An 18,774-nucleotide genomic window follows, 5' to 3' on the forward strand; every position below is an offset into this window, starting at 1 on the left:
TTATCCTGAGCTCACCTCAAAACAGTGGCACGAGCCAGTTTGACACTTGTGTACGAATGATCCTCAACATAAGGCACATTAGATCAAAGCCCCACGTTTTTTTACATCACATTCATTTTCCCCGGTGCACTTCAAATCTCGTCCTGGACAAAAAACACTCATCAAACGTGTCTAGAATACAACGCCTGCAGCAGGATCTGTGTCTCTAGCTCCTCGTGATACTACTCTCCGTGGGGGGGGGGACCGCTGTCCGACTTAACGTGGGTCATACATGTTGGCCAGTTTCTGAAAGCGTGGTCCCCAGCTGTTGAGGTAGTCGTAGTCTTGGTCTCCGTCCGAGCTGCCTGAAGCGATGGAGCTGAGGCTGCCTGCCAGGGATCCCTCTCCCTCATAGTCGTAGATCAGAGCTGTGTCGTATGGAGGCACGTTAGGATCGTTGTCTGCTGCCTCCAGGCCCTGAGGAGGAAAAAGAACGATAAAGAAGGTTTGATAAGTGAAAGGAAAATACCCAGAGAAGACAGTGATGGTGAGTTCCTGTCTGTCCTCTTTTGTATGACATTCGATTATGATTTGGGCCTGTCATGAATGTCTCTCACGTCATTGATATAGTCCTCGATGTCAGTGGGATCTGCAGGAGGTCTCCTCGGGTAGGTGGGCGAGGGCAGGTTGTGTGGGGCGTCCATCCTGAGGGGCTGCTTGCCTCGAGGGACACGGGGCATCGGGCAGTATGACCCCGGGGTCGAAGGTGCATCATGGGGAGTCCACAGCATGTCGATGTTAAAGGCGTTCTGCAAGATAAGATGAACGGTTTGACGACGTGAACATTAATAATCAGCGATGATTGCATAAAAACAAACAAAACAAATCCACAATAATTAAAATCCATAGTGTCCTCACCTCGTCCTCCTCACCCCCGCCCTGCTCGTCATAGTTGATGACGTTGTCCCGGATGTCATCCTCCGATTCCCCGACAAGCAGACCGCCTCCCTTCTTGATGTGGTGGCGTCTCCCGCAGGTGGTCGCTGCCACGGCCAGGAGCAGCAGCACTGCAATCAAACACAGAGAAGTCAGCGAGGATTCAATAATGATAGAGCTGCAGCCAACATTGTAATTATCATATTGGACTTTTTTCTGAATATTTGAATATTTTTTCTCTATTAATTGATTTATCGAGTCTATCATCAAGAAAGAAATCCAACCCAGTCTTCAACAGCTCAAAGTCGACATGTCTTTAGAGTTTTCTTCAAACAACACATCAGCCCAAAGGTTTGAAAGCGTCTGGAACTAGACTCATGCTTCTCTAAGAGGACTTACACAGTAGGAGTGCAACACAGGCCATGATGATAATGAGAGCGATGAAGCTGATTCCCACGCTGGTGCCTGAGACAGCCCCTGCCTCAGTCTTACAGTCTCCGAAGGAGTCGCAGGGACACACGGTGATGTTGACCTGAGCGTAGGCGCTCAGAGTTGGGCTGCCAGAGTCTGACACCACCACTGTGACTGCATACTCTCCTGCCTCCAGCTCCACCAGGGGCTGAAGCACAGCATGAGTATCTGAAGATGAGAAAAGACGAGAATGGTTTGACATCAGGAAGAGACTAAACATCCTTTATACAAATCCACAGCACCGCCTCCACTCTCACCCTTAGTGCTGTCTCCTTACCATTGACTTGAACAACAGTCCAGTTGACTGACAGATAATCTGACATTTCAAAGAAGAAGGGTGCAGCGTGCGGAGGAAGATCCTCATCCACCGCCGTCACCATCAGACCAGAGCGTGTCCGGTGTGCCCCCCTGCACACAGAGCCGCTCAGAGGAAACAGCTGAGGGGGGAAGTCATTGGTCTCCTTCAGTGTGATGACGACTGTGGCTGTGGTCCACACACCACCACCGTCTACAGGGAAGAACATAAATACACAGCAATGAGACAACTTTGTATTATCAACTTCCACTGAAAACACCACAACAATCAGTTATGTTTGCTAATCTCTCTTCAAATGCAAAAACAAGTTAATGAAAGTTTGTATTGAGACATTATTTCCTCATAAAGGAAGTGAAAACCAAACATTAACCAGAACATCACGTTTTGAACTCAAATCAACTTGCAAGACCGTTTTAAAATCACATATGTTGATATTCGTGAAGTGACCTCCCATCTTTTATTACATTTTAAGGCCATTAAATTATCTTTTTCTGCTTTATAAATTGATTCATTCAGAAACATAAAGTGTTAATGTGTGTATGTTTTTCAACAGCAGTGTGTTTCCAAGACAAATTTCCCTCAAGACAATACAGTCGACTCATTCAACTTGTTGCAACTCTCAAATGTCATATTAAATACAGATATAGATACAAATATTAAATTTTGAATGCCAGAGGAGCAGAGTGAGAATAAGTGGATGAACTGACCTGTCACCTTCACCACAGCCGTGTAGATACGGTTCTTAACATTTGGAGATCTCATGTTGAAGGTTCTCTTGGCTGTAATATCTCCTGTATCTCTGTTGATGTCCAGCCATTTCTCCGGATCCCTGACGATCTCATATCTAGAACACAAAGAGTGGACGATTACTTTTATTTGCTGACAGTTTCTATGAATAGAAAATGGTCCCTATGTGTTGCTGCTGTATCTTCATACCTCAGCTCAGAATAATCAGGGTCAAAGGCGATGTTGCTCTTCAGGAGGGTCCCGGGAACTACCGACTCAGGGACCACGATCTGAATCGGGTCCTCCCTGAAATGTGGAGCTTCGTTCTCATTGGTAACACTGACCACCACCACAGCAGAGCTCACTGGGAGGTTCGGAGCCTTGTTGCTCAGACTGTTGACGTTTTCCACCGTTACACTCAGCTCATACTCACTATGTGCTTCAAAATCCAGAGGCTGCAACACAGGATAGGACACTGTTTTTAATTGAAGGAAAAACTAAATTTCAGTCATTTCTACCTTATTCCCCATCGCACATGTAGGAAAAGCCTAATTAAAATCTTTATATGAGGTACCTCTAGTTCCAAATCTGACCACTAGATGGTGTTATTGAGTTGAACTGTGTCTGTGGACCTCAGTGTATGTTTTGATTTAAAGGGCAAAGTCACCCATTTTGAAAACCTCTTTTTACTCCTGGGCCCCACAACAACACATAGAGTAATTTGTCTTTGTCAGAGTAACTGTGGATAATTGACATGAATCCACATGTTTGATCAAACCGATGACTCATGTGATGTCTCAATTAGAGCCTGACTGATGTGGAGGTTTGGGAGCTGAAGTCGATACTAATATAAATGAGTAAAATATTCCTGAACCCGATACATCTGCGGAAATATGTGTGTTGGAAATGATTGGCAAGGATTCCTGAGATGTTATCAAACCCTTATGACATTGAAATGTAACTTTAAAAATGTCATAATCACAAACTTGATAAGTAATTATAAATAAAGAGGAAAAACAAATACAACAACAAAAATATATAGAACCTGAGTTTTATTCAGTAAAATAAAAGCATATGTGATACCTAACAATGGTCACGCCCCCTCCCTCCCACTCTCCTCCTGCACACTGTACCTTCACTACTGACAGGACGCCCTGGTTGGTGACGGGGTCTGTAGCGATGGCGAAGTTTCCATCAAGATCATTGGCAATAAAATATTTGGCTTCCCAGTTTCCTGTTCCCTGATCGTCTCTGTCCGTCACATTCACCCGGCCGATCTCGTAGTCCTGCCTGTTCTCCGCTGCTGTCATACTGTACTGCATGCACACACAGAACACAGGCCGAAGCATTGAAATCACTGTGAAGCAACGTATCTCGTAATATATAAATGAAATTAACCTTATGTAATTTAATACGGATAACTTCTTGTATGGTTGTGTGAGACTCACCGAGACAGAGCTGAACTGTGGAGCATGGTTGTTGATGTCAGATACGTGTATGACCGCCACACCTTCCCCTGTTAGTCCCATGCCCCCCATGTCAGCAACCTGCACTTTCAATCTGAAACTTTTCACCACCTGAAACAGAATTCATCACATTTTAATGAAATGAACGATGTAATGTGAGAAAATGCATCTTAACGTTGACCTGCACTTCACCTCTCTGTCCAAGCCGACGTCCCTCGTGTAGATGGCTCCCGTCTCGTTGTTAATACCAAACATGGTCCTGCTGATGGCGTTGGCAGGATCACTCTCCTGGCCGATGATGGAGTAGCTCAGATAGGCGTTTTCTGTCATTGGGTCGTCTAAATCAGTGGCTGAGACTGTCATCACTGATGTGCCTATGAGAAATAATAAGAATGTGCCGGCTGAGCTGAGGCTGCAAGACTTAAACATACTATTCCTAAAATGGAAAGACAATGTGTCTCTAGGTGTAAAATATTTACTTGGTTATTTGAGCATTTTACTCAAACCTTCAATTTCTTAGAGGCACAACACTGCCCTAGTTGATTCAGTGACTTTGTTAGCAAATTACACATTTAAGTTAAATGTACAATATATAACTCTGGCCACAAGGGGTCTCAATCTAAAGATGAAGAAAAGACCTGCTGCATGGCAGCATGAAGCAGTGTGGGATCAATGATCCATCACCATTACCAATGGAAATCTACCTGATCCAACTGAGGCGCAAATCATGTTCACGGATGAGGTTATGGATTCAAGTTTTATTCACATTATGCAGCAAAGTGATAAATATTATATCTGTCAAATGTGATGTGTGAGGGAGCCGGGGTTCACAGAGAAAACCCAGAACATGCAAACTCCACACAGAGAGACCCCGGATTCACACCAGAAAGCTACTCAGGCCACTTTAGCAAGGAAATGTAACCTGGGATTTCTAGGAAAATGTGTGTAAGTTGAGAAAATGAAAGGTTAGTGATGTAACATATAACACATGGACGTACCTGGGACAGAGAACTCAGAGACAGCACCGACAAACTCGCTTTGGATGAAAGCCGGTCTGTTGTCGTTCTGATCCAGCACCACTATCTCTATGGTGGTGGGATTCTCTAGTCTCTCTCCACTGGGCGACAGCGCAAAGGCTTTTAGCTGCAAGTAACAAAGACAAACACAAACAGTTACAAGAGCAAATGTTTCTCAATTAAAAAAGTGAATTCTTCTGAATACATTGAGCTGTAAACTAACTAGTATGACTGTACTATGATGAAACACATCAATGATGGTTTCAAATTTATTAAATATTGTCATTTCATGGGTTGAACATGGCCAATAATGACACTCAATGTTTCAAACCATCTGTGACCATGTGAGGCCGATGCTGACATAGAATCAGGAGTAAACAGCATTTAATTGTGACCACTTCCACAAACGTAAAAAGGCTTAAAGAATTGTGTAAATGACACCGTTTCCAGTTTTAATTTGAATGTCGAGGCTTATGGACACTTGGATGACACCACACGAGCAGTATGGAGGCATTTTATGTTTTTTTCCTGTTGTACGTTTGAAGATGTGGTTAAAATGTACTTCAATTGTATTGTATTTGGCTGCAATGCTGTTTACCCCTGAAACTACAGATGAGACTCTCTGCGGGTATCTGTGAGACGTGTACACAACATATGCTGGGTATAGCAGAAAGAAATGTGCAGGATGTTTGCCTCGACATCATGAGCATCCATCACGAGTCATCTGGTGTGAAACATCCTGAATTCGCTCCCTAGATGCCCATTAAAGCCCTTGGAAACTGACCTCTGGCTGTTTGTGCTGGTGTCTGAGGCAGATCTTGGCTTTGAGACGAAAACATGGACCCACACTTTGAAACACTTGGCCGGTGTCTCGCTGTGTTAAGTGCCTCTGTTTGATTGGCCTTTAAAACGCATTTCAAGCGACTGGAGGACTTAAAGCGGCCACACCAATAAATGCTCTCTCACCGTGAAGCTTCTGTATCTCTCTCGGTCCAGGGGCCGCTTGCTCCTGATCATCCCCGTTATATCGTCGATCTCAAACAGATTCTTGGGCACCTGGTCCACCCCCGGTCCCTCCAGCTTGTAGATCACCTCACCTGTAAAGATTTTGTCCGATTTGATCTGGGCAGAGGAAGGAGATATGATTGTTACAACCTCAGGGGAAGGAGGAAGGGGGGTTGTAGACCATATGTCGTAAGACCAGATGTGTGGATGTTGACGGGGGACCTTGAGACAAGAGTGTTTAAACTCAGAGAGGTCTTTGACTTATAGCAGGAAATGAGATTCTGAAGTTATAGTAGCAGGGAGTCCATATTTCATGCATTTTGTAGTCCCTGTTTTTGACATATCGTCTTTACAGCAAATTCATCACTTCATAAAAGTGCCTCAATATTTGTTCTGGTATGATGGGATTTATATATTACAGGTCGCCTGTAAAAGCATTAACACAACATTTACATGACACACGTCTTTTAAAAACTGGTGCAGTGAAGTGTGAGATCATCATTTCAAATCAGCAGTGCATGGCTACAGGAGGCAGTGTGTTTAACTGGAGTCAGTCATCAGCTCAGTGAAACAAATGCATAATAAAGAGTTTGCCCTCAGGAGAAGAAAAACACCAGATTCTTCCTTCATCACAATCTAATTTTGATTATAGTCAAAGTATAACTGTTACTCACATTATATAAACATATATATGCACTTGTTTGGCAAATGGTTAGCAACTGCTGTTAAACATTAGAAGCTAAATGTCACTACAACTAAAGTAAAGCTGTTTTCAGACATGTACTGAAAGACATTTTCATTTCTCCAGATGGGCTGCATGTGAGAACACGAATGTCCGTGTCCATTGCTCTGGACATTTTCCAGAACCGTTCCTGTCAGCTCCCTGTTAAACGGTCCAAACATGTCAGAGTGTTTTTTTCTTGCAATGTTTCAAGTGAATGAAAATGTGAATGATTTACAAGAAGTAATTTATTAGCTTGCTGAGCAGCCAAACATGATTTGTTCCATGAAATCAGAGTCAGATTTTTCTTTTTTTTATTCTCCATGTTCTTTGCAATACTACAACAGAACAGCTCTATATCTATTATATTGCAAGAACAATGTATTATATGGATTAACTCATGTAGCTTTAGCCTCAGTCTTTTCTTATCAAATTTAAGATACCTCCAAGATTTCTAATTTCACAGCCGGAGAGATTGAAAAGACAGTTTAGGAAAATGTTAAAAAAAGGTTATAAAGCCGTTTTTGCTTCATTCGCCTGCACCTCTTTGAAAGTCAGGGAACTGTAGTGTTGAAGCTTTCAAAATAATTTAGAGTTAAATTGAAAAGTGTGCGTGAGCCGTGTGAACAGGCATTGATCATGCTCCTTCCTTGAGGGTGTTTCTCTGCTGAGGCCTCACATCAGCTACTTCAGCTATAATTACATAAACTCTTAATTGGTATAGAGTGAGTGACTGTGCACCACAGCATGGAGAAATTTTATTATCATTATTATACAATATTATTACACAGTAGGGACATCGTCTTTCAGCAGATTATATTGTGAACCTTACGTTTAAGTACCATTTACACCAGGGTTCTGCATTTATCTATCATGATGTTATATATCAAAGCTTTTACCTGGACAAGGTTTTCAGGAACCTGCTTGCTGTTTTCCAACACTCTGATTGGAGGGATGATCCAGTCTCTCCTCACCCTGACCAATCCCCTTCCTTGATTTCTCCAGGGGTAGAGGGCCAGAGGAGGAAGCTCTTCCTCATTTCGTTGATGTTCTGCGGTGCTCCACGCCTGATGATCACAGGAATATGCAGTCAATTCAAAGTTAACCTACATTACATCAAACATAAACATATAATATGTGGATAAGTCACTTGAAGTTTTTGTTTCCAGTCTTTCTCCTTCAGGGACCGACACAAATTATGTCATTATAGACATATGCAGCTGTTAAAAACAATATCACAAGTATCCCTCAGTGCTATTTACTCTCAGAGGCCTGATGGAATTTCTGTATGTTAACCGTGGCAGGGATTGTTCAGGGCAGGAGGTCTGAGGGGCCACGGCTTCAGGTTTCACTCACTAATACACGTCTTTGTCAGCTCCCTTTGAACTGGGCGCAAATTCATCCGAGGACGAGGAAACACAAACACTCACACTCGTTTCACAAGCCCTCCTCCTCCTCCACCGCGCTGCTGTCTCCACCACGTTCACACAAATACACCCACACACATGAGAAACATACTCAGGCCACAGCTGTCGACTGTGGATTTAGATCCTGTGCTTTCCCACCAGCATTCCCACTCACACTCACAAATTCCCCCTTCATGCTTAGCTCCGCACCTGACTGGGAGTTTGGGGTCACCTTACGGATCTGCTCTGTTGCAGGAATCCCACAGACGCAAACGCACCCCCACACACTGATATACAGTACATGCACGTGCATCAACAAAACACCATCCCACGCTCAGGTCCAACATTACACTTCCGTAAGTTGCTTCCTCTGTGGGAATTCACTGGACTCAGCATTACGTCCCATATGTTGAACAGCTCAAAGACACAGTCCAATGAAACCAGACATAAACCGAGATATAACTGAACATGAACTCACTAAAACAGTGGATACAATTGTGAATATTTTCCCTAATGGCCTGTGATCCCTTGTCTCTGGGGTGGGGGAGCTAATATTCCGATCCTCTGGCATGCCGCTGGACAGTACAGCGAGGAATGGAAACCATGGCGGGCATCTGCAGGCCGAGTCAGGGGGCAGGCTAATCTTAGACTTTTTCTATATTCCCGGCTCATACCTATTTAACTTTTCGAAGCCGTCCTCATCTACACATCCACCGAGATGTTTACAGGCGCATTCCAGCAGTGCCTGTCACCCACACAAATTCATCCTGATAGCTATCCACTTCCATGTTTAAGCCCTCTGCACATACACGCTCTCGAACCTCCTGCAGCATTGCACACATTGTGTATGGCTACTTCACCCCAAAATCAATAACAGCTGCATCACGGTCGTACGTCCAAATATAGCACTTTCTCAGTTTGACTGATTTGTGAACTCTTCGGTCGGAGCAACCACCTCCTCCTTAAGAATGCAGACACACAGCAAATTCATCATAAACACACAGCCCTTCTCTGTAGTACATCCTGCTTTACAGCTCACGTAAGCAATAGAACATTTAGGATAAAAGTGTGACTTGATATTGTCTATGACACTTTGAAAAGATGAATTTGACATAAACTATATTAAGTCTAAAATCTTGGTCGAATTTGATCATTCGTACTAAACAATATGGTTGAGGATGATGGTTGATGTTAGTTTTGACATTTGGTTAAATTCAAAGGTTTTATCAGCAGCATTTTAGGATGAATGTTAATTTGATATAAGATGGTTGCTATATATGCAAAAGTAGAGCATCAAGATCATTGTCAGAACCACCAGGTCCTGGAGATCTATTTTTAGAAAATACTTGGTAGCTTTATTAATTTGCTGGTCTATTTTTGAACCATCTTTATCTTCCTCTAATATGCAAGGAGGAATACTGTTTAAGAAATACTGTGCTGATTCATTGAGACTTTCAGATATTCAGAAAATTTGATAAGAACTAATAGGACATTATGGTCTGTAATTAAATCATTACATTCATTTCACAGAGAATTTTGGAACCAAAGGATTTTTGTTAGCAATCTCTTTAATTCTTAACGCTGCTTCTTATTCCTCTTATGTACATGAATGCAATAAATCTGAAAATGTTTGGTGAATAAAGAATTGTGGACTGAAGTAAAAGTCTGCTGCTTGTTTTCAAGTTTAATGGACGATAATGAAGTCACAAACTTTATTGTGGAAATACTGAAGTAAACTGCAACATTTTCCAGATTATAAAACAAGTAGTAGTCAGAAAAGCATACAACGGTCAGATAACAGGTTTTTTTTTAACACACCCTTCATCACTGTCCTGTCTCTTCAGTCTGAAGGGAACATGACACCGTGTTTTGGACGGTGGCTCCACCAAGTATCTGTTATAACGTTTTTACCAGACCAAGATGAGGAAACTTGAATGGAAGTGTCACGTTACCAATTAGAGCAACAACTACCTTTTCTGACAGTCTGAGAGATGTCACCACACACAGATCAACCGTTTTAGAGGCTTTTCCCAGACACTATTACAGCTTGACCTTTGACCCCAGGCCCTCAAAGGAGCATGGACAGCTTCTTTAGGGAGGATAGGCCCTCACTACAGGAGCCATGAAGCACTCTGCTGCTGCTGCTGAAGAGTGTTGGCTGAGTTCTAGAAAGCTAGATTCTGCCTCCTTGATGCTGGATTGTGAGAATAAAAGTGTCACATTGTACTTCACTAGAGTCCTATTTTGAATGTGTCCTTTCTTTGGGAAATAACTGTTAAGCAAAAATGCCTTTGTCAAAATTAAGTTTCTAATTTATCATTGTCTCTACAAGGGAGGAGGTCCATTTGTTTGTTTGTTTATTTGTAAGTCAAATTACAAAAAACTACCAGAAGTATACCACAAAACTTGGTGGAAGGATGTGTGATGGGTCAAGAAATAAACGATTAAGGTTTGGTGCTTATTCAGATAAGATATTTGTTTTTAAATTTTTTTAACATTGCGAGTTCGGGCATTTTTCAAAATTTCCGCTGATTTGTCAGAGAATAATTTTTGGATCATGATGTTAAAAATCAGTCATGTTTAGGAGACTGGTATTTATTAGTCTGTGCGATTTGGCGCCGATCCAAATAAAATCTTCTAGTAAATTTAAAAGTGGTTTCAGTAGAGGACTGTTGGCATGCAAGATATGCAGTCTCCTGTTTCTTGTTTAACAACTTAGAACAATAACAACAGATAATAGACATATCAATAGAGCCAGGATATACTCGTATAGACATATATAGAAAAACTAGTGTGAGACTGTAGTGACACACGCTAACATTCTAGTAGTAACACATTGCTAATACATTAAACCTGGGACCTTCACTCACAAATCCAACAGGACTTTCCACTTTCCAAATATTGTAACTGGTACAAATGCCTTATGTCTTACGGACACACATTCAAGAGCATTTACAATCGTCCTTCCCAGCATGCCTCAGAACAGCCCTGATTGTAGAGTCACACCTTTCAGATTGTTTGGTACAACCTCAAAGTGTTGGTAGCCTACAGGAAGTGGGGAATGTTTACGCCACACTACAAACGAGACATGTGAAAGAAATAAATGAAACTGGGACAACCACAATTCCTGTGATGTTTTTAAACAAGTGATAGATTTTTAAAAAATGCCTCCTTGTAACATTTGGCCTATTAGAAGAGCACACTGCCCACTGAATCTCTGTTTTTTTTCTTTATCTCAATCTCTATCGGCCTGAGCGTCTCCAGACCAGACGTGTGTGAGTGGAACAATCACACAAACAACTCCAGATCAACACACTGCGCAGCCTGAGAAGTAAGGTCTCGCTCGTCTGACACTTCCTTCAGCCGCAGGTCAAGAGGTCGCACAGGTGCCTCCCTGGTCACTTCTGTTACTGGTCATTCAACCACATTCTGCAGCAACCGCCCCCTGGTCCCACACCCTACTCTTTGCTAAGTCATGACTGCCCAGCATCGGTATGGACACCCTATTTCTGGAGCCACTACAAGTTTGTGTCCTCTTTGGAGCAGATGTCTGATCTTTCGGAATGCTGAGCAAGGTTGTAACATTCAAGTAGGTCCAAAGAGAGGACTCAATAAGGGGAGAAATGTGGAGGCACTGAAAAAATGCACACGGAAATAACGTCATCCGACAAGTGGTGGATTAAAGATACTTAATAACGTGATGAGCTCGGTCAAGGAGGTTATGTTCTCATTCGTGTTTTTAAAGCAGGATTACGCGAAAACAATGACAAATTTGGTGAGATTTCTCTCCATAAAAATGTATGGATCTTCATGAAAAAAACATTTCATATTTAGGGACTGATATGTATGAGTCTGTGCAATTTTGGTGAACATCAAATCAATAATCATTGTTTCTAGTGAATTTAAATGTGGTTTCATAAGGAGACTGTTTGGCTTTGGTGGAGGAATCCCCTCCACTGAGTGCCGATCTACTTCAGTCTATTTACTGTGTTGCAAATCTGCACAGCAGCATTAGTTTACTGCAATTACAATCCAATATCACTGTGATGAGAGAAAACATCAAAATAATCTTAAATAACTGCAAACAAACCAAAAATCACTAGACACACCTCGTTCAGGGAAGCGTCATGACAAACAGGAAGAGACTGATCAACAGGGAAGTGTTTGGAACATAATGAACATATGATCAACACCGAGGAACCGGAGACTCAGAAGATTCATTTTTGGTTGTGTATTCCTTTAGAGAGTGAATTTACAACACAGAAAAAGTCTGTTTACAGAATTTCATGTCTGTATTTCTCCTCCCTTCCCTTGGAGGAGGACGCATTGCTCAATGCTAGTCAACAATTGCTAAAAGCTTTCCAGAGTATTAAGTTTAAAATGAACATAAACATGGAAAACACGTTTCCACTTCCTTTGTCCCAAAATAAAGCTAAAATAGACACAATATGGATCTGAAGTCTGTGCAGATGTAAACATGGAATGGAGCCAGAGTTATTGTATCAAATGACTTATCCAATCTCACCAGATAATAATGTAATTAACGTTTACTTTGACTTTTTTAGTTTGGCCCAAGTCCCATCCACTAACACGGAGAGTGGCTTCAGGTCATGTGCAGAATCTCTACAGAGATTACCCATATTTTCTTTGTATATTCTTTTTCAAAGACAACTGGTGGCTGTTTCATATGTAAAACGATTACAAATATCTTTCTATTCGTAACTAATGAGTAAGTAATCTGAATAGATCAATTCAACCACCAGCAGCTGTCAGTCCAGTCCAAGTGAAAGCTCTCAGTGTCACCTGATAGCTTCCACTTGTGCGTCAGTTGTGCTCCATTCATTCTCAGTGAGCTGGTGTTGTTTTGAAGCGGACGGTGCTTGGCCCTGCGGCGGCGGGTGTCTGTTGAGGTGAGGAGTGGGCAGCAGCCACAGCTGTTCCCAGATGCATACGTGATGCCATTTGTCCCGCTCTGTAATCCCCCTGGCGGAAAGAGGAGTGGGCCACTTCTGGACCATGAAATTGGGTACAAATCAAGAGAGTGTAGCAGCGTCCAGCTGCCGCTGAGGTCTCACTCATCGGAAACAATCAGTCAGAGGATTTAGAGCCTGAATCAGTCGTCCTGCTGGGGGGGGGGGGGGGGGGGGGGGGGATACCTGCAAGCTGTTTTACACCGACTAAGGTTTCAGGGGGAGCAAACGATAAAGAGACAAGAGTCAAGATCATAAAACGAGTTGACTGAGGAGTCGGTTTCCTTTACTTTGTTTTTCGCCTCAATGTGTTTTACAGTCGTCAATTCGTCACTTCGTCAACAAGTTATTGCATTTATGCATAAATGTTCAAATTAACTTTCTTTAATAAACACAAACTAATTGCACAAATCATATAATCATATAAATAATATGACAGATTTTTCTTCATCAGGATCCATGAACCACAAGACATTTTGCTTTCAGATCATTCATAGGTTACTTCTGGTCATTGAAATGAAAGTATTACTCTCCTGAGTGTTTGAGCAGAAATATCTTTTGTGTAATGTCACAGGACTTCAGGGCCTCACTGTGACTAATTGGTTTTCCCCTTGGCTGTGTCAGTGATTTATTACTCCCATGTTCAAAATAGACAAAAAATATTTTCTCGCCTTTCTCTCCATCAGTTAGTTGGTGGAAGATGAAAATTAACCACAAAAATAGCGCAAGGTTAAAATAAAGACTCTGAAGATACTCAACATTTGCAAAAATGTATGATCGGTGAGAAAGTTCACTAATAAAGAAGATCTGAATTATTCCTTTCCACAGCCACACAGAATCTGCCACATTAACAATGGCTTTAATTATTTACTATGAGCAAATCATAGCAAGACGTTCCCCAAGAATCACCCATGGCCCCGTCACTCAGCCTCCTGACCTGGGCCGCATTACAACTCCAAACACAGAGAAAGACGGATGGGGCTTGGAAGTGCTGTTGGTAATAAGTCAGTTTACATTGTCATCCATTTTGGAACTCATAATGGCGCCTGCTGACAGGGGCGACTAATGATGCCCGGAGCCCTCTTTACAGATCTGGAGTCTCGTCCTCCTTAGGACGCTTCATCATCCTCGTTACAACTCCAGTGTTTATATCGGCCGCGGCCTCTGATTGCAGAGCCGGTGCAGTGGCTCCATATTGATGGAAATGAGTTGATGTTTGGCTGAGGACATCACTCAGGTAAAGACATAAACTGTGTATCTGGGGAGCAGGGCCAGTGAAAGGTCACTCTCCGGCCAAGCTCGCACTCTGAAGGGGCAGGAAGTGGGAAGAGCCAACAAATAGAGGTAGGTTGAATATAGACCCATAGAGCAGGGGAGGAGAGGGGGGGCAGTACCACAACGGTACAGTTTGATGGAAATGACATATGCCTTTATAGTAGTCGATGTACTTGCTAGTGACATTTTTAAACCAATCAGAAGCTACCCCTGACCCTCCTACTCGTCCATTGCTCAGGCACCTGTGCTTTAAAATCTTCGAAAGTCTTTAACTCAAGAGAAAACACCAAACGTACTTTGATGCTCAAATAACTCAACACAAAGTAAAGTCTGTTTCTTACCTGAGCGAGCAGAGCACCCAGCAGACACACCATCCAGGTCTTCGCCCTCATCCTCACTACCTGCACTCAGAAACTCAGCACTAACAGATCACTGATGAATCAAAGATCCGAGGCTCCTCCAACTGAGACCTGAGCTCCTGAGTGGCTCCACTGGGCCAAACTCTCCAATCCTGAACCTTCTACTTCCTTCCTTCTCTCCGTCCTCTCGCTCTCGCAGTCTCTCCCTCTGTCTCTCCCCCCTTCCCTCTCCCAGCGCCCGTCTCTCAGGGCTCCTCCCTGTCCATAGCTGGGGTATGTCTCACAGTCGCTGGGTAGGGGGTTAGAATTTCAGCAGTGGCCCTCCCAAGTACCCCAGCACATGTGCTGTCACTCATGGACCCAGTGGAAGAGGGAGAGAGGGAGAGAGAGAGAGAGAGAGAGAGAGAGAGAGAGAGAGAGAGAGAGAGAGAGAGGGAGAGAGATGGAGAGAGAGGCAGGGCAGCTGCTGGTAGTGTGGACGCAGTCTGTGTCTCTACACCAGATGAAAATGAGCGTGTGAGTAAACTTCAACACGTTTCTGAGCAAAACATATGAAGCAGAATTGTGAAATCACAATTTCAGTACAATATCAATCAAACCGAATGTGTTTCAAAATTCTCTTTTTAAATGTAGCTTATTGAAAAGCGATGAAAGCTGTTCCAAATTCTCTGAGCTCTGGTTCTGGCAATGATGGAATAATGTGAAGTCAGATGCAACTCTGGTCGTCTGCAATGGCACCGAACCATTTAGCAGCAACCAAAAAAGGACTTGAATTTCAAATTGCTTTAATAAAATCTGCCGTCGGTGAAATTATCAAAGTTTCTCAGAAACAAGGTCACGTCTTCAGATGTCTTGTCACCTTAACAGCCCAAAACTATATAATGGAATAAAACAAAAAGCAAGTATTAAGTTATTCAGCATTTTGAGATACCAAGTAATTATTTTGTGATATTAACTCATTATTTTGAGATACTGAATCAGTAGATTAAGGAGGTTTGTTGTAATTTTGAGCAGGTTATTTTGAATAACTATGTTACTTTTTTGTAAAAGTTTCTCATTATAATGACTTGATGGAAAGTGGTGGAAATTGGTTACCGTAAAAAAAAAGTAATACTAAAACTAAGTTGGCACGAAAAAATCTATCCAAGAGTTTGATTTCCTTGTAAGTCCTCTAACATCTCCTGCTGACATGATTACAGAGAAACATAAATAAAACATGTTTCTAGTGTTTTACAGACCCAACTTGACAACACAATATACTCTTCTGTCGAAGGTTCTTCTTAAATCCATCTTGTTCCGATGAGTCTTGATGTCGTGAGGTCGGATGCGTGACCTCTCTGTGCCGTGTGGTGTGAGTTGCACCCTCACATATTCAGAACATTCACACACAACCCTTTGATGGCCTGCTATTTTCAACTCTCTGTCAAAGCAGAAGATGAAGATCTATGGTTCTCTGCAAGTGATGTCAAAATTCAGACTGCCATTTCTGTGACGCTTGAAATGTGACTGACACGTCCCCACGAGCCGTCAGGTACAAGTGAGGACTGCCTACGTTCAGGTGTTTTGCTGTTTTTCCGCCTCAGAGGGACAAAGTTGAGAAAGTCGGTTTGTTCTGAAGGACGCACGCCCTCGAGGGAGGGGAAACCTGCAGGGAAGATGTGTTTGGCATTATGGGACCATTAGACGTGCAGAGTCCAGGTCTCCTCCACGCTACGTTCAGCACTCATCAACACCCCCTCAGCACGTCTGCTCACAGGTCAGCGGTCGATACGGATCTTTAGAGCGTAAACAATGTCGGAGCACATCGGCTCCTCGTTTACCACAGACACACCGCTCACAGGTCAGACAACAAACTCTGCTGAAAACCTCAAGTGAAGACTCGCTGCTGCCACACAAATGAAACTCACGGGCTGGGTTATGAATGTACAGTTAGAGAAGACTGTTGATATTACAGTAGAGACACTGGTGTTAGAAAGCAGAGCAGTGGGAATGTGTTGGCAGACTGGGCCTGCATGCTGAGTGGGTGTCCGTATGCTTCCATGTGTGTTCATGAATGTGTGTGTGTGTGTGTATGTGTGTGTCTGGTATAAAGGGGCGATTTTACAGCACCTGTCTCTGTCATTTTAGGCAGAGGCAGTTGGCAGGAGCCACACTGATGACACACACACACACACACACACAGACACACACATACACACACATGCATGTCTCTCTATAGTTGTTAGGACATAATGCATTCCCTAGCCCCTTACCCTAACCTTAACCTAATTCTAACCCTAAAACCAAGTCTTACCCCTAAAACAGCCCATTGAATGGCCCTAATACAAAAAGATAGACATGCAAGCACACATTCATATACACACAAACACAAACACAAACACGCACACACACACACACACACACACAAACACAAACACAAACACACACACACACACACACACACACACACACACACACACACACACACACACACACACACAAACACACAAACACACACACACACACACACACACACACACACACACACACACACACACACACACACACACACACAGCTCTCTTAACAGCATGCATGCAGAAAATTCAGATGGTGCCAGTGGAGCCTCTTCTCCAGCTGATAATGTAGTTTGGATTAGATCAGATTAAGAGGCGTCCAGGTGAGTTTCTCATAAACACAAGGTAAAACTAAAGTTAGAAAGTTGAACTAATTATAATCTTGCTTAAAAACATTTCTTACACATTTAGTGACAGAGCTCTGCTGCCCACTGTTGGAAACCTGTAAATCCTATAAATTAATGATGTGGCCTTGTTTTCATCTAAGCCATGTTTCATCTGATTAAAAGAATAAAATGTAAACACAACCCTAGGAAAGTATCACTTTAGAAGTTGATAATATGTCTCTTTCTACTGTAACAAGAGACTGTTCGCTAACGTTTTAGCAAAAAGGTTCCTTAAAATGTTGGTTGTATGATGAAATGTGTTATTTACAATTCAGGCAGCAAAACTTAAACAAGAAGCTGAAAGTTGCAAAATATAGATCTGCAGAAAGCTGCATACCTCAAATCTGTGATTCAATATACAACAATAATTATTACAAGACCCTATAAGAACCTCATCTCAATGATTATTAATGATCATATTTGTGACAGCTCAAACCTGAAAATTACTGAATAGAGAGTATACCTCCGCCAAGGCCCAACAGTCACATCAAGATGCACCAAATGTCACACACAGAAATGTCAGTCCCCTAATTGTGGCAGATCTTTTTCATCAAGATACATAAATTATTGCCGGAGAAAACGCTCCATACCTCAATGATAAAGACATTTATGTAATATTCCTGGATTCACCATCTGATCCGTATCCGCACCAAGATTGAATGGGTTCATCCCTGACCTGTACGGCATTTCTCCACTAAGTTTCGTTAAAATCAACTGTTTTTGTGTAATCTTGCTCACAAACAAACAATATACAAACCAAAAAACAAACAAACAAACACTGGTGAAAATATAGGTTACTCTGCAAAGGGTGATACATATAATTTATGTATATATTTACTGAACCTCATTGTCAATCAGACACAGCAGAACACGATGAAATGAGAGTTTCAAAGGCTGGTTCCTGTCGGGACCCACTGAGGTGATAATGGGGAAGCAGACTCGCAGTGCTCTTGAAGCTGAAGTCATGTAACTACACAATATTGTGAACATACAGGTGGCTCGGAGCCCCACTGATCGGAAAATAAGGCACCAGACGTGGGAGCTGTCTGGCTCTCCAGGCAGACAGTAACACCATTAATGATGGATATTGTGGGGGGGGGCAGAGCAACTTGGTTTTCACGTATGTCTGTCGTCAGTAGCAGCTACAGTCGAGAACAAATCTACTGTTGAGGTTGATTTTCTCTAAATGTCATTTGGTTATGAAGACCACTTTAACAAACAATGAAGAATGTTATCATGGTTTAATTTAAAAAAAATAAAGAAAGCAGAGTTGCCTGATGAGAAAAACATCTCCTCTCACAAGATATCTCTTTAAGGTTTGACTCACAAATCAAAGGATGAAACTTCTCTCTGTGACGTGTGTGGTTTAACAAGGCAGCCTCACAGGAATCGATCAGTCCATTATCTA

The 18,774-nt window shown here is 42.4% G+C and overlaps 1 protein-coding gene across 1 annotated transcript; it reads right to left on the bottom strand.

Moving 5' to 3' along the window:
* Nucleotides 1-255: 255 nt before the first annotated feature.
* cdh15 (cadherin 15, type 1, M-cadherin (myotubule)) lies at nt 256-14,679 on the bottom strand. The gene is made up of 14 exons (XM_061068924.1): nt 14,629-14,679; nt 7,536-7,703; nt 5,877-6,032; nt 4,893-5,037; nt 4,087-4,268; nt 3,877-4,005; nt 3,562-3,744; nt 2,639-2,883; nt 2,410-2,546; nt 1,664-1,894; nt 1,315-1,554; nt 898-1,046; nt 597-788; nt 256-456 (listed from the first exon to the last, which is right to left on the bottom strand). Exons 1-14 carry the CDS (start codon nt 14,677-14,679, stop codon nt 256-258), a joined length of 2,409 nt encoding a protein of 802 aa, XP_060924907.1.
* Between the last annotated feature and the right edge of the window lie 4,095 nt (nt 14,680-18,774).

This window comes from Limanda limanda, chromosome 3 (assembly GCF_963576545.1).
Source record: "Limanda limanda chromosome 3, fLimLim1.1, whole genome shotgun sequence".
Taxonomy (NCBI): domain Eukaryota; kingdom Metazoa; phylum Chordata; class Actinopteri; order Pleuronectiformes; family Pleuronectidae; genus Limanda; species Limanda limanda.